Source organism: Pinus tabuliformis, chromosome 6 (assembly GCF_031772625.1).
Source record: "Pinus tabuliformis cultivar Carrire ecotype Pingquan chromosome 6, CPIR1, whole genome shotgun sequence".
Classification (NCBI taxonomy): domain Eukaryota; kingdom Viridiplantae; phylum Streptophyta; class Pinopsida; order Pinales; family Pinaceae; genus Pinus; species Pinus tabuliformis.
Genome location: NC_142292.1, coordinates 330,682,313 through 330,707,310, shown reverse-complemented (window position 1 = coordinate 330,707,310; position 24,998 = coordinate 330,682,313). Strand labels below are relative to the sequence as shown.

Below are 24,998 nucleotides of genomic sequence, written 5' to 3'. Positions count from 1 at the left end.
TTGGAGATGATTTTGTAAAGACAATTACACAAAGAGATGGGTCTGTAGTCATTAAAGGAGGATGGGGTGTCGGACTTTGGGATGAGGGTGATGAAAGTCGAGTTGATAGCATTGTACAGAGATCCAGACAATCTGCACTCCTCCACTACCTTCAGCAGATCTTGTCCCAGGAGGTCAAAGAAGGCAAGGTAGAATTCAATGGTCTAGCCATCTAGTCCCAGACTCTTGTCCTTTTTGAACCATTTTAGTGTGCCTTCAAGCTCACCAGATGTCACGGGAGCGAATAGTGCCTCTGCCTCATCCTCATTTACAAATATGGGGAAGTGCCCAGCAACATTAATGATATCAACAAGATTCGAACCAGGAGGGCTTTTGTATAGGTTCTTAAAATGAGTAGAGCCAAGGTGGGAGAGCTTATTGAATGAATTAGCCACACCTCCTTCAGGTAGAGGTAGATTCCAAATGGTGTTTGTAATCTTTCTACCTTTTGCATAGTTCTGAAAAAACCTAGTATTGTCATCCCCTGCTTTCAACCATATGGCTCTACTCTGAAGACAGATGGATTCCTCTCTTTCCTTTAGGATCTGAGCCTTCTGGTTCTCAAGTTCAACCAAATGAGATTTGTCTTCTGCAGTGATAAACCCCAAACTTCGCTCATCGAGCAGAGAGCAGAGCTCTGATTCTATATGTAATAGAGTCGAATTCTCCCTCTGATGTTTCTCTCTAGCCCAGTTGATAGAGAGATGCTTGAGCATCGATAAGTTTAAACAGAATCCTTTTGCCATGGAGTCTAATCTATCAATCAAGTTTGCAGCCCAGAAGTCCGAAACCATACGAACATAAGTAGGGTCCTGAAGCCAGACATGATTAAACTTAAATGGGGCTTTTGGCTTGTGGTGAGGCCCCAATATCTCCAGATAAATGGGGGAGTGATCCGAGATACCCCCAGTTCCTACCCATTGTTTATAATGATGCAACTGTTGTATTAGGGGCCCCTTCATGATGAATCTATCTAATCTTCGAGCAAGGGCAGCCTCACCCACCCTCTTGTTCCTCCAAGTGGGAAGAGGCTTGTTCATAGGGACATCCATCAAATTAAACTGCTCCAGGAGGTCATTCATAAACCCCGAGATTGAGTCCACTTGTGCCATAGACCCCCATGATTCACCATAACCTAGGGAGAAGTTTAGATCACTCCCAATAATGATGTGATCAAATGAGAAAATGGATAGGCCAAGCAGGTGCTGCCAGAAATGCTCCCTCTGTTGACAAGGTCCATAGATGTTGACAACTCATAGGTTGGTGCCAAGTTCTGCCGAAAAGAGATCTAACCCCAGAAAGCCATGTCCTCCCCAAGATGCATCAACCCTGATGGTTTTAGGATTATATCCATTGGTAAGACCACCAGATCTCCCCATAGCATCCAATGCCATATAGTGCCATCCCGAGGAGATAGAGTTCAAAGAACTGGTGATGAGATCAGTTGAGCCTAGGGTTTCTTGCAGCATAATGATGTCAACAGGTTCGATCTTAAGAAGTCTGCGTAGAGCTAGTTTCTTGGAGGCACTAGCCATGCCTTGGAAATTAAAGGAAAGGCATTTCATGGGGGAATGCTACCAGGGGTATTCAATGCTCTAAGAACCCCATCAAGAGTAGATTGATGACTAGAGGTGACTTCAGCTCTAGCACGTCTAATAGCTTTGGATAGATTAGATTTTCTCCCCCGAGATGACAGAGAGGCTGGACCAGGTATAAAGAGACCCAATCCGGTAAGATGTATCGGAGAGCCACTAGGTAGAATACGGGGACGGAGATTGTAATGATGAGATTTTGAAACCCTAGACAAAGATGGTGAAGAGGAGGATGTGGATAATGAATGCAGAGAGGGTGCGGAAGGTGCAATAATAGGGGAGGACGACATAGTGCAATGTGCCATAGAGATGGAAGGTGCAACAAAAGAGGAACAATGAGCAATACAAGAGTTAAGAGGAGTGAGAGGAGTACCCGAAGCTTTGGCAGCTTCAGCAGCTGCCCGAGACCTAGTGATAAGCGGCGAGAGTGGTCTGTGATCCTCGTCCACTGCCTTAGGAGGAGGATTTTTGACCGAGGGAAAAGGGCTTGGATTTGGTGTGTGTTGGATGACCAGTGAATCAATCCGGGATAGTGCTAAAGACGCTTTAGGGATATCCTTTGGTTTCTTATTAAGGGGGAAATCCTTAAATATGTGTCCCACCTTATGGTACCGTTGACAGCGAAATGGAACCCCTTCGTAGTCCAATATCTGGATCTTGGTATATTTCCCCCATTGAAGCATAATCTTCTCCTCCAAACCCTCGCGAGTGTCTAAATGAACCAGGATACAGGCAAGAGTTCTATTTCTCGATTCCACAAAGGTGCGGTCATGGTCTAGATATGTACCTAGGGCATTCCCGGTTCTGATGAAAACCTCCTCACACCAATGCTGTAGCGGGAGCCGTGGCAAGTGCACCCATAAGGGTCCAACCCCAATTTGTTCTCACTCAAGATCAAAAAGAGGGCTCCATCACTTGAGGAGGAATAGAGCCATCTCAATGTGCCAGCATTTGGTAAGAACCAAATCTATATAATTCTCCTTCGAAAAATGAAGGGCAAACCAACCCCTAGGAAGAACTTGAACCTCAGGTAGGTCTTTAAGTAATCCGCCCAAGATTTCCTTAACCCATAATGTGAGACTTGTGGCCAAGTAGGCCCTTCTGTGAACATGTCTGACAAGTATTGTGCTGGCCATAAATGTTGCTTCTCCAATTGTAGAGGTCTCACCGAACCGGATCATAATATCCTTGGAGGTCGTCTTCACGCACTTAGATTTTCTCTTCCCCGAGCGAGGTGCAGATGGGTGTTCTGTCAAAGGGTCAGGGGAACCTTCCAGCGGGATGGATTTTGCAGACTTGACCTTGACAGCCAGAGTCTCAAAACAGCTCGACGGTGAGTGTAGTTGAAAAGAAGGGTTTGGGGCCATCGAGGAAGGGATACCCGCAGATGTAGCAGTGAAGAAAGATGAATGAGGGTCGAATGAAGGTGATGGAGGCGTATTCACAGTCAGAATGTGTAAAGTCCCTGGGGATAAAGGGGGAATATCCAGAGCAGGGATTCAAGAGAGATAGACCCGGAGAAAGGTGGAGCAGAACAGTGCTCTGGCAAGGTAACCACCGGCGATGAGATCGGCGGATAAGGGCCAGACGGGAGACTAGGGCCAGCTGCCGCTGATGAGAAACAAGGGAGCCCGAAAATGACACGATCCGGCTGAGGGTCCTCGGAATAATCAACCTCCTCAGTCTCCATCGAATCCCCCAAAATAAAAGCTGGGACCAACATTCTGAAAGCGACGGACGAGGCAGCAACGGGGACAGCGGGCGATACTGTCGGTGATGGGTACATAGCTCAGTAATTGTGAAAGTCTGCAGTAAAACCTAGGGTTTTACCCAAAACCCTTATGGAATCCTGCAGTAATCGACATCCTTCCTTCCCTAATTAATATATATATATATATATATATATATATATATAATATTTAATTTTTATAAGGCAGTTTAATCCTTTAGGTATATTCATATATACAATTAATTTAAATTTGGATAATTTAAAAAATTTTAATTTAATTATTTATTTATTTTCAACAATTAGATATTCAATTAACTTAATATTATTTTCTCATTCTAATATTTATATATTTTTATTTATTTATTAAATAGTTATTACCTTTTTAACTAACTATCAACTTAACAACTAATTTAAATTAGTTTATACACACACACACACACATATATATATATATATATTAAAGGTTAGGTCACTTAATATAACCAACTTCCATTTAATTTATTAAATTATTCTTTGACTTTGGTCTTTAGTTAAATTTAGCCGTTGGTCAGGTTAGCCGTTGGAGGCTGTGCTCAAACTATTTAACATGAAAAGATGGATCTGATTCTTCAACTTGTCCTGGCGATGAACCACACGGGTTGGTTCGAAACGCGTTGACAAATGATATATCATGTGATTTACGCCTAAAAATCTCTCGTAAACTTGATATGGATCACAGAAGCCTCAATTCATCAATATAAATTTTCCTTTTTAATTTTTAGATAACAAAAATTTATTACTAAACCATATACTTATGGAAGCACTATGTTAGGATATCAAAGAAGTGCATCACATTATGGTAAAGTAAAAAAAAATTGCCAAATCAAATTTCATTTTTCAATTTCACTACGAAAATGCCAAATCAAAATTCATTTTTCATATTTACTTAATGTTTCACCCGCATTCAAACATCAATCATCAATGTTTGTTTAATATTCCTTAGAATTGATCCATTGTTTAATTTTATTATATATTTCTTGATTACTTGATTTCAAATTTCTAAATAATACCATATTTTTTATTTCTTCTTTATGTTTTTACAAACCACACCATTTGTGATGCTCCTTTATAGATTTAGTGCATTGGAGTGGAAACTTGCACTTTTATAGATTTAGCGCATGAGTGAATTCTTGATTACATGATTTCAAATTTCTAAATAATACCATTATTTTTATTTCTTCTTTATGCTTTTACAAACCACACCATTTGTGATGCTCCTTTATAGATTTAGTGCATTGGAGTGGAAACTTGCACTTTTATAGATTTAGCACATGAGTGAAAACTTCTTATACTTTTTGGTGGTTTTTGAAGCATAATGTTTTACTATTGTAGTGCCCTCGTTAAAAGATCATAGTAGTGTTTTAAAATATCATGGTAGTGTTTTTTAAGTTGCATCGTAAGATTATGTGTTTATACATATTAACTACATGAAAATGATTTATAGATAATTTTTTCAATGTCTGGTGTTTTTTTTTCGTGTGTATGAGTTTATATTGATACATTATCAATATGTTCTTATGACAAAAATTATGATATTGTTTTTCATTCTTAAACATCTTATAATGTGTTATTATAAATTTAGATTTATCAGAGTAAATAGATTCATAATTATTTTTGTGAATTTTTTTATATTTTTTGTTCGGCTAATATGTCAATATTAAAACATCACGATGTTGCTTTTTTTAATCCACATCATATACTATTCTCCAAAATATATTAAATACAGTTTCAATAAATATAAAAAATCACAAAAATTATCATGTTATTCAGTGTGTTTATGGATTTTCAGATGCACCATGGTGGTGCTTGAAAATTTTTAAATAACTCTCATGTTATTCAGTGTGCTTATGGATTTTCAGATGCACCATGGTGGTGATTGAAATTTTTAAAAAGAGAATTATTTATGATACATTATGTTAAACTAAGTAACATAATTATTTATTATTCTTCAAAAATTGTAATGCATTAATTAAATCGCGCGATTTAATCTAAGGGTGCTACCAAATTTTATGTTAAAAAAATTATTGAATAAACATTACAAGTAGTAATGTATCAGAGATTGCTTATTTTAGGGATATATTTCATTATGATATTTATATGTGGATTATAGATAGTGACAATAACTACAGGTTGACCAATATAACTTTGAATGTGTATGAGGCTCTAGGGAGAGGGAGAGAGATTCAATTCCTCATATAATTACACTTCCCACATGCCAAATTGTGTTTTATTGGCCTCCTTGTAGTGCCCTAATTATTTTCACTATTTTGAAAGATGGGAATTCATTATTTGAGGGTATTTTTTATATGAAGTAACCCAATTTATCAAATTCTTTGATGATGATAAAAATTAAACTCTTTGATTATTTTGTTTGAATATAATTGATGTAATAGTAATTTCAAATGAGTTTTATGTAAATGCTTATGTGAAATAGGGATGGATAACGATGCATAGAAATTGTGTAATTGACATTATCAATTTGTATGGTTATGATAAGTTGAAATGAATCTATTTTAGACATAACTATTTCATATACTATTGATGGTTTGAATGGTCGCTATGATAGGGAAGTCATAGACATATATCGATATGAGATTGCATCAACTTGTATGAACTCCATACTGGGTTAGTGTATTATAATTGTTAGACCAAAGATCACACTGAGAGGAGGGGAGTGTAAATTAGTGTAATGGAAAATTCATCATTTCAAAACAATTTCATCAATAATTAAACATATAACAATGCATCATAAATATTTTGCATCATAACAATGAACGAAATTGTGCATCAAGAAATCACCATCAGATATACACATAAGAAAACCAACTTTTATCTAAAAACCCTTGTGGAAGAAAATCACAATTTTTTTTTACTTCTTCAATTTGGTTACATATATTTGTAGGAACTACCTTTCTAGAAGCACCAACCCCCAAAATAAAATTTGCAAGCACCAAACTGCTAGAGGAACCAACCATCAAAATGTGCAAGCACCCACTTGCAATAGGCTACAACCTAATTGAGGCACCATTCTAAAAAATGTGCAAACTTCAACTTGCTATATGCTTCAACTTGATTGAGGCAACAAACTTGGTGGAGGAATCCCCTTCAATTTGGTGTGGAACACTTTTCACAATATTTCTTACTAGATCCAAAAGCTCAAATCATATCAAACTCAACTTGCCTCATATGCCAAAACCTATTCATTTACACATATTACAAAAACCATGACCTCCCTAATCTCAACAATTATTTCTAGCTTCCCTTTATCACATTACAAAGAAATCCAACCAATAAATATCCCTTTTCAAAAAAAAAAAAAAAACCTTTGTTTGACTCCCAAAACATTAAAAAAAATTCTTTGTTCTACAAAATGATTATTTTCAACATTCGTTCTACAAAATGAAAAAATTCTAGTAGTCACTCTTCAAAATGGTTACCTTCGATTGGCTTAAATGTTCAATAGAATGGCTCTTCATCGGGAAAATAAAAATAATCAAATAATCAACTTTAAATTGTGTTCAAACCCTCCACCTCATAAGGGAGAAACTATACACCAACCAACTGTGCTACAACGTATCTCATACAAGATGGAACCATTGAGTTTATTTGAATTTACCTAGAGGTCCTTGTCATGTCAAATCCCAACAGCCAATCAACAAACATTTTTTCTCGGTGTTTTCTATGCCATACTAGGACCAAACCAATCAACAAAATTGTGTTGTTGACACTCTCCATGTCATTCTAGGGCTAAACCAATCAACAAAATTGTGTCCTTAGCACTCTCCATATCACACCAAGGTGGAACCAATCAATAAGGTTATGCTCTCAACACTTTCCATTTCACAAAAGGGTCAAACCAATAAAAAAAAAGTGTTGTCTTAACACGCTCCATTTTACACCAAGGCCAACACAATCAATAGAAATGTGCTCTCAACATTCTCCACGTCACACCACAGGGTTCCACGTGGTTTTAATCCTAAAACCACTCAAACCATGTTTAGTCGAACTAGCCATGAAGGCTAGGCCTTCACCTTATTCTCCACATTCATTTTGGATGCTCTTCATTATGAGCCACGCGACCAATATATATACTACGTTAAGCACCTTTTGGGGGAATGTACTGATCTTAGATAGCTCCATGTGACCACATCAAATGAATATGATCTAAGGGTCATTATGCAATCTATTGTTGACATCACTGTGAGTTCATACTTGCCATGTGGCACATTCTAAGTGGGTCATGTGTCACTGAGTTTAGCCCTTATTGGCTAGTTAAATGTGTCACATTGGCATGCCATGAGTCATCATGGTAGGATACCATGTCATCCTTGGCATGCCTCATCATCATCAATTGCCATGTCATATTTTCCTATGACATTATCATTTTGAGTCCATCACAAATTGTCACGTGTCTTTGTACTGCTATTTGGTTTTTCCACCTCACTGTCATCATTGAAGATGCTACATGGCATTGCCACATCTTCACTTTCATTCCATGTCATCATCCTCTAGTATGGCATGTGTCATTACAATTTGATTATCCACTAGATGTCTGCCACATGTCAACATTTCATTGTTTTGGAGAAAACCACAATGAATATATAAAGGGACATTCCCTATTAAACATCATGCATCTTTGCATACAATCTGACATACATGTTGTCACTCATCATTAGATCAGTCGAAAGGTACACTATGTTTAGCTATGTTAAAAAGTGCACACGTTCATGCACATGATGTTGTTGATTATTTACCAATGTTTGGATCTTCCCTCAACACACATGATATTTAACAAATTTTATTATTTTTGAATAAATTTGGTGTTTTTAGTCCTCATTACAACAACCAACTTAAAAAAATCATAACTTCTCATCCAGGAGGAATTTTTTCAAGTGTAATATACCACTGGAAGGGTATCAGATAAGAATATCTAATAATACCATCCATAGATTCATTTTAGCATCATAACTTTGACAAAAAATCAATAAACTTCGGATCAATTTAACTTCACTTGATGAGGGCATGTAAGAGATCAAACTATCAAACTACTTCCTTTGATACATGAATGGCACTACTGCTTCCTTAGAATTCCCATTTGACATCAATGGAACTTGTTGTCATCAATGACAACACTATGTCCAATAATATCCCACATTTTCATTGATGAAAACACCACCATACATTGATAGGAATTGTTGGAAATAGACTCAAATCCCTTGAACATGTTGTTGGCAACTCCCTTTGACTAGCTATGAATTTTCTTCCCACTTGATCCTTCTTTCTCAGCTTCATTGTATGCTTTCTCTCCCCCTTTTACATCAATGAAAAAGGAATAGGGTTTTTATCAATGCTTCATAACCATTCCTCAACTTTCCTTTGGACCTAATATTTTGTAACTAAAATATACCCCTTAGACCATGGTTCATGTCATGGTAATCTTCCCCTATCAATAATTTCTCTTATTTTAAGGAATTCCTTATATACATCTTACTCCTATCAAAGGCTAGAGTGTTATAGCTCCAAATCTCACTCTTATGGTTTGTGATGCTGCACTCATGGCCTAGGGCAACCCCTCCTTCTAGACGTAGTCCTAAAATTTAAAAAACAGTGTTTTATCCCTTATATGCGACATTGCCCTGAGTTAAATGAGTGTATACGAGGGTATGTGTATACCCAACCCGCGTATATGTATTAAAACACTTAAAAAAATACAAAACTCCTTATTTTCGGGCGGAGATCGCAGGTTTTACCTGCTGATCACCTGTTAGTGCCCGTGGCCCAACTGTTCCCAACCAACTCCCAAATAAAAAACTACTTTGGGAGAGGTATAAAAAGACCTCAAAGGGAAGGCCTAAAGGAGGAGAGAAGAGAGAGAAAGGTTATTATGCTGAGATTTTTTCCCTGACTAGGTCTGAAGTCCCTTGTGCCTTTTGCACTTCCCCCATTTGTACAGGAAACCCTTGTTTCCTTGTGTGTTGATGTTCATCCACCATTTATGATATCATGGAGTGAGTCATGGAAGGAGTTTGTTAAAGGCTTGAGGCTGGAACGGATCCAGAAGAAAGCTTTGCTTGGTGCCTGTTGAAGGTGACTCAGGTGAAATTATTCCTTTTTATGTACTTTATTTGTCTATAATAAAAGAAACACATGTCTTGGTTCCCGATATAAATCTTCTTTATGTTTATGATATTCATGTTTAGAATTCATATGTAAATGGTTGTTTGGATTTCATAACTAACTACCTTTATTTATAACATGAAGATGGTTTCTTTATAAGGTTTTGTCCATATACTGTTGTGTTCTTTGGAATTGGTTGTTTTGCAGGACAAAAGACAAGAAGGGAACTCCAAGAAGGGTTTGGACCCTAAGGGCCTTCTCAAACGTAGGACCTAAGGTACGTCCCCTTTACAATAGAATTTGCTTATAATAGCATAATGGCTGTGTGAATGTGTGTTTCTTTGAATAGATAACTTTCAGTCTGCTAGGGTTTCAACCCAAAAAGCCCTAGGGGAACATTTCCCTCCAACAGAATTGGCGACTCCAATGGGGACAACACTCTTGTTGTTCCTAGTTTGGGTGTTTTCAAGCCAATCAGGGCTTAGCTACCTGTCTGCTTGCTGTTGCTGTCTGGTCTGTTTTTGAACTTTAAGTTTTGCCAGTTTCTTCAGTTTGTTTTTTATTTTTCTTGAAACCTTTTATATACGTTGTTTTTCTTAGTTACAGAGGCGTATGTACGCATGTTTCTTTAAGTGAACCCATGTATATGCAGGTTTCCTTAGTTACAGTAGCATATACACGCAATCTGTACATAAGTGCAGTCGCGTATATCTTGCAATTTTCAAGATTGGTAAATCTTTTTGTCTCTGAAGGTTTGTCTGGTAGTTTGAGTCAGTGTGAAACAGTCATTTTCCAGTATCAGTTGTTCTTTTTACAGCGAGCATCTTGTTCCGAATTCTCTCTGATTATAAGGAGTATTGGTCTTATTTTTTGTTATTGCAAGCGTCATCTTTTCTTGTTCAAGCACGCAAGTTTTCTTGTTCGGAATCTTGGCTGCTCTGATTCATCAGGGTAGGGAGATTGATCTCAATCTTCGTGTCAAATCTTGCTTTTGGTGACTTTTTGTTTGCTTGACAAAACCGCTTTTGTGACTATCCGCTTCTTTGTTTCATGAAAGTTGTTGATTGACACTTTCTTGAAATTTGTCTTTTTGATCTTTTTGGTTATTGTTGCCAAAGCTTTCACTGCTGCTTTTGATTGTTAAGAGCATCCTTAAACACATCTATTTTTGTTGAGTTTTCATCCATTGTGTGGTGTCAATTTGTGAAAGTGTTTGTTGCCTATTCTTCAATCACAAGTTTCAGTGTTGTTGAGAGCATTTTTGAAAAGACTTTGTTGTTGCGTTTGAAGAAAATCTTTTTGAAAAGCTTAGTTTTGCTTTCTTGAACTTGGTTTTCATTTGGTTTCCTTTTAGTGAATGAAAGTGCTTTATGTTTGTCTTAGAACTTGTTTTTAGTGTTTAGACGAAATGAATGGTAGCATCTCATATTCCATCTAGACATTTTAAGTGGCAAGATAAAGATTGATAAGCAAGCAACTTTCATTTTTTGTTTTAGCGTAGTTTCGAATCTTGCATCGGCATATATTTGTTGCATTAGGATAGATTTGCATACCTTTTTAGGCATACATAGCTTTGTTAGCTTCTGTGAGTGTGAGGCGTGAATTAACGAAAATAAAAGAAAAATTTGTTTTATTAGAAGTTCATCTGAACCCTATAAAAATTGCTTTTCATCGAAAAACGAAAAAGTGCATGTGCATGTAGTTAAGTTTTTATTAATTTCTTTTGCGTTAGAAAACACCACTAGTTTCACTTCCGTTACCTTGTGTGTTATAGACATTTTTGTGCCCTACGACTCCAAGCATGAAATGTCCATAAAATAAGGGCTCCTAAGTCCCTAAAAGTGTTGTTCTAACCCCTAAAGGAACAAGGTCAACAGATTACAGCTTCTCCCAGAAGTTCTCCACCAGAAACTACTCAGAATTGGTCAAAACAGGATCATTGCAGCTGCTCCACTGGCTAGGTGCGTTGCATCTCACCCAAATGCACTGTGAGGGTGCGTTGCATTTCAAAACTCCCTTCTGTGGGGTGCGATGGGAGAGAAATGACAAATGGCAGTGTCATTCCGCGAGGTGGAGAGGCAATGGAAGCTTCCAGAATCTTCTCCTGTGACACTTGCCTCACTGAATTCGACCAAGGATGAGTAAGAGGCCCTCAGTCTCCAAGTGGAAGCAAGAACTGACAGAGAGAAGACACTAATCAAATCACAAGCTGACTCATCCCCCTTACAGATATCTATATATGGATCCCTCATCCCAGAGATCCAGGGGGCTGGAATTTTGCATATTGTAAGGAATTGTTGTTGGTTTCTAGAGACAAACATCAGATTGTTGGGTGATCTATGCTTTGTTTGAGGTGAAGAGGGGCTTCTTTACTGGGAGGTTGATGCTGGGTCGGAACCACTGGTTGTAACTCCTCCTGGATCTTTTCTTGTTTATCAATAAAATCTATTTGAGTTTTCCTCCATGCTTTTGTATCATTGATGCTTGTTACATTTGTATGGTCAATTTAAATCTAATCCTAAGTTGTTTATGAATATAGATCCATGTCTTTGTATAGTGCTATGCTTCTGTGATCTTGCAGGTACTTTGTGAAGCTGGGCGTGCTAGGGAGCAGGTAGCTGGAGACTATCAAAGAAGAGAGGGATCGGATCAAAGGATTAGCGCAAGACAGATGTTGGTTCTTTCTATTCCTCTCTATCTATAATTCATAAAGGAAATACAAAAGTAGCTTTTCTCTGTTTGTTTCTAAGGCAATTGTCACACCTTAGTGGGATAGAGCAGTTCTATATAGACACTTTTCCCTGTAACATTGTGACTTAAATAACAGCCTATTTTAAAATCAAGCGCTAACTAAAATTCACTAGAACTTTTTGTTTAAGTCAGTTACACCAACAATTTTAGGATTTTAGGGCCTTGGATTAGGCGAGTGGAGAGTTAACTCTCCAAGGCCATATAAACTTCAAACATAGGAGTTTGAATAGCGAGTGAAAATCCAATAGCATTAGGAAGACCAGGAAAGCTTCAGATCTGGGAGTTAAGCACGAGGGTCTGTGAAGACAGGGAAGAGAGATACCCCCTCTCCTACTTGTCCGAACTTACCTCACGACTGTCCCGCCTGGCTTCTGCGACGAGTTGGTATCCATAGTTTCTACTCCTAGGGATCTACACAGGTGGTTGCGGAGGGGAATCCCATGGCACCTGAGGTCGACGTTGCATCACTCTCGACAGTACTACTAGAGGGCACCCTTGTGAAGCTTGGGGGCTTGCACCAGTGCAGGTTGTTGTTAGGAGGTCAGTGTAACTTCCTCTGATACCTTCGCTGATAGGACTGGGCCCTCATCATCCCAGACTATCTTTGGAAGGCCCCTTAATTCAATTTCTTGTATTTTGGTGTCTGGTCCTAATCACCCGGAGCGGAAATACTTGGAATTTGTTTGACTGGCTATTATCTTTAGGGACTTTATAGTGTGTTCTCTATGCTATTAGTTGGCCTAGCTTTCAATTTTTTGAGTCTTTAGTTAGATCATAACAAAAAATTCAAAGTGGCTAACCGATCTCCCAGACGGTCTCGAAGACTTCGTGGTCTTTCACCACCAAGTTTAGAACCTTCTCCTAGAAGGCACAGAGGTAATACTACTGGTGGGTTTCATCCCATGACAGTTGACGCATCGGGGATTGATCCGCCTCTCGGGGGCATTAGTGTTCAAGCAAGGCCTGGCACTTCCGAACAAGAGAGGGACACTCCAATCCTTTCTCGAGTTCTCTTTCAAGCAGAGAATAACATAGAGGTAGAAGAACTCTCAAAGTTGTTAGCGGCTCCGAATTCTCCACTACCATCTAGTCATCCAGACGTATTACAATACGTTGGGACTCCAACGCATAGACCGTCAAGTCCAGGTTATGCTATGCGCTTACCATCGATGACCACTACTGGAAGCATGGCTTCTACAAGTGTTACGACTATGCAAACTCCAACATCGGTGCAAGGGGGAGGAATGATTTCCATCTCCTCTGCTTCCTTGTTTGGATATTTTGCTAGCACATCTTTAGTTGGGTCTACCTCCATTCCGTCCACGAGTGGAAATGCCCAAACCAATGCTTTTGGTTCAGTCGGTTCTACTGGTTACTTCAGGCAGCCTGGTGCCTTCCAAAATCCAGGCCAATCTTTTCAAAACTTTGGGAGTTCCACTCAGTCTGGGTGGAATCCCTAAGGTCCTCTTAGGCTTCCATTTCTGGCAAAGTTGAACTTGCCAGATCTCACTAAGTTAACAAACGATCCAATCAAGTACAATCCGGCCTGGCCTCCGGTCCCAACCAAACTCCCTTCGGACATTCCAAAATTCGAAGGGAAGAGTGGTGAGGACCCAAGAGACCATGTAACCACATTCCATTTGTGGTGCTCACCTAACTCCCTTATCGATGACTCGATCAGGTTGAGACTTTTTCAACGCACCTTAACTGGTAATGCGGCCAAATGGTATATAGAGTTGCCAGGGGGTAGCTTTACATCTTTCGCTAACTTAGCCAATATTTTCTTAGATCATTTCCAGTTGCCTATCCATTATGATGCTGGAACTGAACTTCTGGCCACTTTTCGTCAGGATAAGGCAACTCACATTTCTGACCATATTCAGGAATGGAGACGGAGAAAGAGGCTCATTAAAGCCGAAATCCCTCCGGAGTACCGTCTCGAATGGTTTTTGAAATCTTTACAACCCGAGATCTCCAAGGATGTCTCCATGTCTAGAGTCTATTCTGAGGAGCAAGCCATTTTTAGGGCCCAGCAATTAGAACTGATCTACTCTCAGTCTAGGATCCTACAAAAATACTTGCTAGATGCTCCTGGGTCTAAGGTTGACATAGCTAAGTCGAAGCCAAGTCCCCACGCGGATGGTATCGTTGGGTCGGTAGACACAACTACCGTGAACTTGTTGAACCAATTGCAACAATTGTCCTTACAAACTGCTTCTAACAACCAAGTCACATTATCTAATCCCCCGGCTTCCCAAAATTCTTCAATTAATGCCGTCCAATCTGATAACCCCAAAGGAAATCAAAATTCCAATGGGACAAAGAAAGAACGAGGTAAGAAAAAGAACCAGGATGGGAAGCCTAATGCAAATAAATCTGGCAACAACGCTGGTGGTGGTAGAAATGAGTCTAGAAAGAAAGTCAAGTTTCCATGCAAGTTGTGCAGTGGAGACCATTTAACTCATCTCTGCCCTAAGATTGAAGATGCTCATCGCTTGTTAGGGCAGCACGGGACTTCTAGTTCTCAAGCTGTGTTAACCAACCCTTTTCCCCAAGGGCAGCAAATGCTTGCTGGCGCGAGCTCAAACCCTGGTACCTCCGCAGGGGGCAACCAGGAAGGGGACAAGTCATCAAATGTTTTCATGATGGGTTCTCACGCTAATGTGGCCACACGGTCACGCGATTATGGTGAAGGAGAAACTTCCAAGGGTAAATCAGTTCCCGAAACTAACAACCCACTTCATATTGAGTGACCTTCTATTGAGACTATACCTCGGGTATCGAAAGGTTCCACTAAATGCGCGACTATCAACCCTAATATTAGGGAAGCCCAGAATTACTCCATTGTTGAGGATCTGGCTCAGAGTCCATGTGCTATGTCCGCTTTAGAGGTTCTCCAGTCATGTCCTACTCAAAGAAGTGCCTTGCTATCGGCAATGGGGGCAGTGGATCCAAGTAATTCTTTAGCTCACACTTTTGATATGAATAATGTCAAAAAGAGATTTCCTCATCACATGGCTTTCCAGATAAAGTCTACCTACCAGAAAACAAATATTTTTCGGACGGTTATAGATGAGGGAGCTTCCACGTGTGTCATGTCTATGTCATGCTGGAAGGCCATTGGATCACCGTCGGTTGTTCCTTCACCTACCCTCTTGACAGCGTTTGATGGTCATTCTCATAGGCCATACAGGATTATCTCGGCCTTTCCTATATGTGTTGGAGGAAAGGTCGTTAATATCGAAGTAGAGGTCATAGATGCTAACCTAGACTACAATCTCCTCTTAGGAAGGAACTGGGTATACGAAATGGATGTCGTTGTTTCGACTCTATTTCGTGTCGTTTGCTTTCCTCATGAAGGGAAAATCGTTAAGGTTGATCAATTGGATTATTGTCCAGTCGATCCTCAAGCAAGCTCTGACTCTACTGTTCCTTTAGTGGGTAACCCCCGTCCGCCTATTGAGAATCTAGGAGTCGGGATGTACTCTTCATTGATGGGTACGTTTAATCTTCCCCCTCCTACAGCTGGAATAGATACAATTTCATCCTCCAGGGACCCTTTACGGAGAGAGTTTGTTCAAACTCCTTATTTTTCGGATCCTGGAACCTTAGCTTCATCTGTGACCACACCAGATGACGACAAGGCGGGTGGAATAGAATCTCTTATGTCTGCAGTAGAGCTTAGATGTGAATCTATCGATAACTCTGTAGATAACCATTCTACTACTTCCTCTGGGAAAGAGATAGATGGTGATGTGGCTCATTTTCGGACCCTTGATTCCACCTCTGCATCGGATTGCTCGGATATTGTTTTTCCATCAGACGAAGCAATATTCGAAGCAATGACGGTTGTAGATCAACCTTTGGATGATCTACATCGTCGGTCATGTTTTCATTCCCCTGTGCATGAAGTCGAATCTCGGTCCTCCAGTTCGACTAGCAATGTTTGTACGGTCCCTTTGGCTCCAACATAGTTATTCGCCGAAGGAAGTATATTGATTGGTTCAATAATTGTACCTATAAACATCCCTAAGAGTAAGGTGGCAGAGCCCCCTGAGGGGCTCTACCTCAGGAAGTGCTTTGCTTAGCTTTGGCCAAGCAATGGCTTCTTTGTACTTTATGTATATTTGTACATATATCGTCAAGAGTTTTTTGATATCAGCACTTTTTGGTCTGCTATGGCAGGTGTTGATGGATGACTTGGTCTATTTTGGGTTCGTCGATGGTGCTAGTCGACACACTCGGAATCTCGCTTCCGCAGCTTGGGTACTCTATTATCCAACTAGTCAATTGATGGTATCAAGAGGCGTATGCATCGGTCCTGCTTCAAACAATATGGCTGAGTATACTGTCATTATTAATTTATTATCCGAGGCAATCTCTCATGGGATCGACTCGTTGGTAGTGTATCTTGATTCTCAATTGATAGTGTCTCAATTAAATAACATTTATCGAGTAAGGGATCCATGTTTATATTGCCAGTATTTAAGGGTGAGGTTTTTGCAAAGATCATTTACTTATATTAATTATTTGCACATTCCAAGATCTCATAATTGGTTAGCTGATTCTATCGCTAATCAGGCATTAGACTGGCACATCAATCATTCATCACAATAAAATAAAGCATCAAAAAGTTGAACTGTATATATATATATATATATATATATATATATCATAAAGCGTCTCGAGTGTACATATGTGTGTCCAAAAATATACAAAATTGGGACTCAAATGCCCATAATCATGTCTGGCATATCTAATGCCCCGGCTCAGGATGAGCGGCTAAGTATGTAACTATCGCATTGGCCACACACCAAAAAGTGCGAACCCAGTCACGTGGCATGCCAACCACATGACGATGCATATCCTCAGGAAGGTCCTCTATGGCAGCCATCGGTACTCGGCATCTTAGTCTCGCCAAATGTCGCTGGACGTTGTGTAGAGTTCGTTCTGTATCAGCAGCCGCCTCTTCGGCTCCTCGGTCGCGCCATCCATGCCGTGGGAACCCATCTGGTCGTACCGGCCCAATGTCTGAAACATGATCATCATATCAGTCATTTGAATCTCATCAAAAATATTTTTCAAAATTTATCATTATATTTGAAAAATCCAAAAAAATCATAAAATTAAAAAATTCTTACCAATCTCGCCCTATGCTGTGTTCGGTGGAAACGCTAGATCAGGATCTCCTCAAAAATCCAACCCAGCATAGGGGTATTCATCCATGGCGATGATCTGCTGATCCCACCAGGTGAAGAAGTCATCGTCGAAGGCAGTCCTTGGGACCTCCCCACCCCCCAGATGTTTCATCAGATCATCCCACCGGCCCATGCGTGGATCGCGTGGGGTGCTGATGGAAACTTCTACCCTGGGACAGAGTGCGGGAACCTTCTCCAAAAAGAAAGTGCACAGGATAGTCCCATATCCAAATTTTTTGGTCTGTCCCCTCCTGATAGAAGTGAGCTGGCTCTTCATGTTGGCCAGAAGAGGAGTACACCAGTCGAACACAGTAGTGAGACAGTCAACTGCCACGCTCATGGTTAGCCGTGATGCCTGATGCAGAGAGGACGATCCATTCACTCGAGCTATGGTGAACAGGATTATCCTCAGCGATAAACTTGCCACATGTGTGACGGAAATCTGGCTCCCAACCTTCTTGGGATGTCCCGAGCAATATATCTGTACATAGTCCTCTATCGTGAGACTACTCCATGTCCTGCCCCGGGAATGTACTACCTCTCCCCTTCGGGAAAGGCTTGTGATGAAATAAATATCCTCCACTTCTACCCTGAGTGGCATTTGATCGATCATAAAGGCTTCCTCCTCGACGTCCCAATAATCAATGAGCATCTCAAGCAGACGTGTGTTTTCTTTCATATTCAGTAGTTTGAAAAATTTAAGCAAACCACATCCCCGTAGGGCATCTAAAGCTTCTAGACTGTTCATAACTTCATTATCCACTGCTGCGTGCTCTCTTTCACGCCACGTGACAGGAATTCTGAGAAAAAAATGATTTGTAACCGTTAGTTTTTGTTTAAAAATTGTTCGCGGCATATACGCGGGTCCTTGTGCACACAATCACGTATAGGGCCCGCATGTACGCGGGTTTCATATTACCAACCCGCATATACGCCGTGGAGAAATTTTGGGCAAAAAATTCAACGGTGGAACATTAATCAAAAATCTTAAAACCAGTCACAATCAATTGCAAGCTAAGTATAAGAGTTACCTGGAGGTTTTTGACGAATTTGAACGATTGAATCTGGCTATGGGAAGTTTGCTCCTTTTGCTCCAAATCCTTTGCTCTCAAACTCAAATGGTAAAAATGGTGAGTCCAAAATCTCTTTTATAAGTTTTGAAAATGCAAAATTTTTTCAAAATTTTATTTTGTTTGGCCTCATGTGACTTTTAACTTGGTAGCTTGGAATGTCGAGATTGGTTTGTTTTTCAGGACATTTTGGACGTTTTTCAGTTTCGAGACGGTTCCATGACTGCTGACCCGTCATGGCAGGTATCGTTTTCTCACTGGCGTATAGATTAGGGACACCATTTTTCCGTTGCATTATGCATACTAGCCTCCATTTGCCAATACATCTGCCATAGGGTTGACCCCATCGTGTTATGGTTAGTAAGCCATCTTCACTCGCTGATTCTTTAAATCATGACATGATGGTAGAGCCATCCTTTACATGGGCATTGTAGTTAGCACCTCACTGACATTTGTTGCCCATGCTGCTCCAATTTGAGTAGGCTCGGGAGTCCTCTGTAGTCCTGCCATGACTTATGCGTTGAAGGCTCATTCCTCTTTGCTTCTTTGCTTCATTCTGGCCTTATACCCTAGAGGCTCCTTTGTGTTGAGCTGTACTACTGCATTGCATGTTGACCGCTTGCACCTTTTGGCCTAGAGCCGGCTTCACTTGGACTCGTGTTTAAGCCAACTTTTGACCATAACGACTGCAAAATCAACCTTGCATACCTTTGACTTCTGCAACTTGACACACCTTGACCCATGGAAGGAACACACCTTTGAGTGTCACTGACCAGTTTTCACCTCCTTGCATTGAGCATAGGAACGTTCCATTCCCAGGAACTAGATCATCTGTTTCATCGACACTCGTTCTTTCCACTATACCATAGCATTGTTTTATTCTTTTTCAAGCTTAACAGAAAAAGACAAAAAAATTAAATATTCCAAAAAAGAGCGGGAACGGGACATTATTTCCATTTATTGTTGGCAGCTAGAGTCAGTCGTGTCGCCCTTGAACAAAGTACTCAAAACAAAGTCTCCTTCGTTTGGGCGGGATTTAGTTTGACTTAGGTATGCGTTAACTTTGTTATTGAGTTAGTTCTCCCCCAATTAGTTATCTCTTCCAATCATATGGAGGGTTCGTTCGTGCCTCCTGCATGACAAACTTATACAGAGTCATCATATGCTGCCACATAGTCACATTGAGTCGTGCTTTTGTTCAAGGGAAGTTAGCCTGAGTCGGCCTTTCTACGGTGTCTCTTGACTCATTTTTCAGTCGACCATCCATGGTTGGCAGTATCATGTCTATCATCACATCAGCTATATTGGTCCTTTACTCGTGCCGGTTTGAGAAGGTCCCCATTGACTTCTTGCTGGCGGGTCTTGTCCTTATCGATGGCGACACCTTGCTCTGAGGATAGGCCTAGAGCTGCACCCTGGCCCTATTTTCATTATTGATAGGTCACCTTGTGCTCAGCATCGATCAGTATCATGGGTCTTTGACTGAGTGGTTTCCCTTGTGTTCGACATCAGCTTACATTATCACACATTGGGATTCGTGCAGTACCTTGGTTTCCATTTGACCCTATTGGTGGATACCTCGCCTCTGTGTCAACTTTCATTATTGGCTGGTTCAGAGGGTTTCTGTCGTGCACTAGCCACATCTTGTGTACGCCGGAAACATACTACGGTTTGGTTACTACATCTCTTTCATCTGATTCCTTCCACATTATTAGCCTACGGGTTACACTCGCACTAGATTGATGAAGGATGCCTTAATGCCTTCCTTCTAGTGGATCTTTCCCTATCGACTCCAACTCATTGCTCTAGGGCAAAGATCTAGAGTCCATTTGGCAGTACCTTGGGGTTTGCAGTCATTAGTGGTAGATCCTTCGCTATCGACAGTGGGAAACCATCATTGTCTCCTGATCAATAGATTCTTACAAGTGTTCGACTCTAGCTCATCTATTCACACTTGTTAGATTGTACTGGGTACCTTGACGCTCATTATCATTATCGGTGAGTAGTCTCGCGTTTGTTAACGGTATACATCAATGACCCGTAATCAAATGATTTCTCACATGGTTGACTTCAGATCATTTATTCCCATGGTGTAGAAATGTACCACGGCGGTCGGTGAAGACCTCAGGTTGTATCAGCATTCATTGGTTCACTTGACAGTTGCTCCTATTGCTGCTAGTTGATACCACTCCACCTTATATGTTGCAGTCAGTCATGGCGACATTCTATATGCTGGCACCTGAGTTTGTAGTGTAGTACCATCCTATTCCATCATGCTTAGTTGGTACATTTTGGGATCAGTCTTTGATATCAGTGATCCGTTGCATCTTTCAACATCATTGACAGTCTTATATGTGATATTCATACATGTACTTGTTCATCATGATCAGATGATCCATTATGTATTTTCCAGTCATTTATACTTGTATACTTAGTGGATCTGCTTGTACTTGATATGCGGACATGCTTTACTTTTTCTGAGCATGGGTATGCCTACCTCAGACAATGTTTCTTTCTGATCTCCTTTGGTGGCTTGGCAGGTTGAATTCTGGTGAAGTCCTCCTCGGTTTTTGACAGATTTCCTTTCCATGTACTTGCGTAATACATTTCGGCCATCATGTACCCCTTCTGACCTCATATATTAGGGGGCATCTGTTATAGCTCCAAATCTCACTCTTATGGTTTGTGATGCTGCACTCATGGCCTACGGCAACCCCTCCTTCCAGACCTGGTCCTAAAATTTAAAAAACAGTGTTTTATCCCTTATACGCGACATTGCCCTGAGTTAAACGCGTGTATACGCGGGTCTGTGTATACCCAACCCGCGTATATGTATTAAAACACTTAAAAAAATATAAAACTCCTTATTTTCGGGTGGAGATCGTGGGTTTTACCTGCTGATCACCTGTTACTGCCCGTGGCCCAACTGTTCCCAACCAACTCCCAACTAAAAAACTACTTTGGGAGAGGTATAAAAAGACCTCAAAGGGAAGGCCTAAAGGAGGAGAGAAGAGAGAGAAAGGTTATTATGCTGAGATTTTTTCCCTAACCAAGTCTAAAGTCCCTTGTTCCTTCTGCACTTCCCCCATGTATAGGAAACCCTTGTTTCCTTGTGTGTTGATGTTCATCCACCAATTATGACATCATGGAGTGAGTCATGGAAGGAGTTTGTTAAAGGCTTGAGGCTGGAAAGGATCTGTAAGGAAGCTTTGTTTGGAGCCTGCTGAAGGTGACTCAGGTGAAATTATTCCTTTTTATGTACTTTATTTGTCTATAATAAAAGAAACACATGTCTTGGTTCCCTATATAAATCTTCTTTACGTTTATGATATTCATGTTTAGAATTCATATGTAAATGGTTGTTTGGATTTCATAACCAACTACCTTATTTATAACATGAAGATGGTTTCTTTGTAAGGTTTTGTCCATATACTGTTGTGTTCTTTGGAATTGGTTGTTTTGCAGGACAAAAGAGAAGAAGGGAACTCCAAGAAGGGTTTGGACCCTAAGGGCCTTCTCAAACGTAGGACCTAAGGTACGTCCCCTTTACAATAGAATTTGCTTATAATGTCATAATGGCTGTGTGAATGTGTGTTTCTTTGAATAGATAACTTTCAGTCTACTAGGGTTTCAACCCAAAAAGCCCTAGGGGAACATTTCCCTCCAACATAGAGGACAATCCCTTTTATCCTTGGCTGAAATTAGTGAGATAGTCCTTCCTAAGGAAGAAGCCATTCCCATCCTTTGTCTAATATATTTGAAACTTTCCCTTGCCAATGGCTTAGTAAAGATATTAGCATTTTTTTCTTTGGTTGGAATATATTCCAATCAAACTTTCTGATCCACAACTTGTTCTCGAAGAAAGTGATACTTGATGGGAATATGCTTCGGCTTAGAGTGCATGACAAGATTTTTTGAGATATTAATTGCACTATCATTGTCACACTTGATAGAAACAGGTTGATCACAACTTTCTTGAAGGTATTTAAATTTTTGCTTCATCCATAGAACCTCAGTACAACAATATTTTTCCATAGTGTATTATGCTTCAATGGTAGATAAAGTTATTCAATATTTCTTTTTCCCGAGCCAAGAAACCAAGATCTTTCCTAGAAAGTATGATGCTCCACTAGTTCTATTTTTTTCCATTCATGCTTATAGCTCAAACTGCATCTGTATAGGCCGTAAGAGTAAGGTATGTTCCCTTGGGATACCATAATTTTTAATCCATATTTCCCTGCAAGTATCTGAATATTTTTTTAACAACTTTCATAAGAGATTCTTTTGGACATGATTTAAACTTTCCTACTAGTCCTACAACTTGCACGATGTCTGGCCCTAATGCTTTTAAATAAAGAAGGTTTCCAATCATTGACCTATACATAGTTTTCCTTAATTTAGGTAACTCATCATATTTTCTAAGCTTTCAACGTGCAACCATGGGAGTTCTCAAAGAGGCACAATTATCTGTACCAAAAGTTTTCAAAATTTCTTTAAGGTACTTAAACTATGATATGAAAATGCCTTTTTCTAGTTGATTAACTTGTAATCATAGGAAGAAGGATAATTCCCCTAGCATGGACATCTCAAATTATTTTTGCATGCTAGTTGCAAAGCTCCTACTCATGGAAACACAACCACTACCAAAAATAATTTCATCTACATAAACGAAAATGATCAACATATTACCTTTTTTAATCTTGATATAAATATTGTTGTTAGGAGTACCTCTTTCGAAGCCTTAATGTGGAAGATATCCATTCAGTTTGGAATACCATACCCAGGGAGCTTGTTTCAAGCTACACAATGTTGTCTTTACTTTGCACATGTAATCTTTGTCTTTTTCTAGTTGAAATCCCTCTAGGTGCTCAACATTATCGTTGTGCCCATGTAGTCCCAATATTGTTATTATTGTGCCCCATAGAAGCCCACTATTGTTATTATTGTGCCCTTACATCATTATTTTTATGTCGGCTCTGATTATATTATGACCCCTTAGACTCCTATATATAGAAAGGAGGTATTTTCATTTGTATCATCCAAGAATTGTTCATTTGTGTAATGTAAAGGAGGTTTCCCCCTTGAAGAGGTTTATTTTGAAGGCGTCGATCTCTCTTTTCTATCTTTTTGTGAGTTGTTTCATAACATTTGGTATCAAAGCTTTGGATTCTAGGGTTTCACTGCTCCAAATAGGTCATTTTGGAATTTTTGCTATATTTCAGATTTTTATTCGCTATATTTTCAGAGATACGGTCCAAGACATTTAGGGTTTCTGTAGGCCCCTGAATTACATCCCAAACAGGTGACCTTGGGAAAATCGTCATAGCTCACTCTTAGAGCATCTGATTCAAATTTTGTAAAAAGTGATAGAAAGAAGACGGACTGCAGTTTGTTGGGTGTCAGTTTCAAAACCTAAGGTCAAAACAGTGACACGTGGCACATCGTACAAATTCTCTCTACTAAACTAGTCTATAATTAGTTCATCGTGGGAGATTGGACATAACTCTTTCTTCGGGAATCAAATTACGATCAGACTTACAAGATTAGAAAGAGGACTATAGGATTACTGTAGGATGCAATTTCAGAACTTCAAGATCTAAAATTATATAGTTACAGTCATTTCCAGATAGAGCTCCTAAAATCAACAAAAGGTGATATGAGGAAGTTTGATGGCAAGGATCCAATAAATTGGATACTACACATGGAGCAATATTTTGATCTACATGAGGTGCAACTGTTACAAAAGGTACGTATTGCATCTTCATATTTAGAACCGGATCAATTTTATGGTATAAAGGGATTTGTTCTCGTAAATCACTTGTTACGTGGTCAATTTTCACTAAGGAAATGATAGCACATTATGAGGATACAAAGAGAAACACCTTCTTTAGCCAATTGATAAATCTCAAACAAAAGTGTTCAATGGCAAAGCATATTGAGGACTTTCAAAAATTGAATATAATGGAAAGTGATATTCTAGAGGAGGAGAGGATTGGTGTCTCCATAAGGACTTTAAAGGATAACATTCGACATGAGGTTCGTCTTTGGGAACCTGATTCATTGGAGAGGGCATTCAGGTTGGAAAGAAAAGTGGAAAGAAAAATTATGGGAACAAGGAATATACCCCTCACAACTATAAATATGGAAGTGTTGTTTCTCCTAGCCTTCCACAACCTACAAGGTTGATGCCACAACAATTGGAAGAGAAAAGAGAAAAAGGGCTTTGCTACAATTGTGATAAAAAATACACTAAAGGTCATAAGTGTGCTGAGAAGAAATTATTTTACATAGAATGTGAAGAGGAGGAAGAAAAGGATCAAGAAACATTAAAAGAAGAGGATAAACACCAGGAACCAACCCCAGAGAAAGAAGAAAATAATCCGACCATATCTTGTAAAGCATTGGCAAGAATTACCACTCCTCAAACTATCAAGATAGAAGGACATATAAAGAAGAAAAATGT

At 39.6% G+C, this 24,998-nt stretch overlaps 1 protein-coding gene across 1 annotated transcript; it reads right to left on the bottom strand.

The window, feature by feature from the left end:
• Positions 1 to 203: 203 nt before the first annotated feature.
• On the bottom strand, positions 204 to 1,151 carry LOC149258652 (uncharacterized). The gene has a single exon (XM_089427303.1). It carries the CDS (start codon positions 1,149 to 1,151, stop codon positions 204 to 206), a length of 948 nt encoding a protein of 315 aa, XP_089283429.1.
• Between the last annotated feature and the right edge of the window lie 23,847 nt (positions 1,152 to 24,998).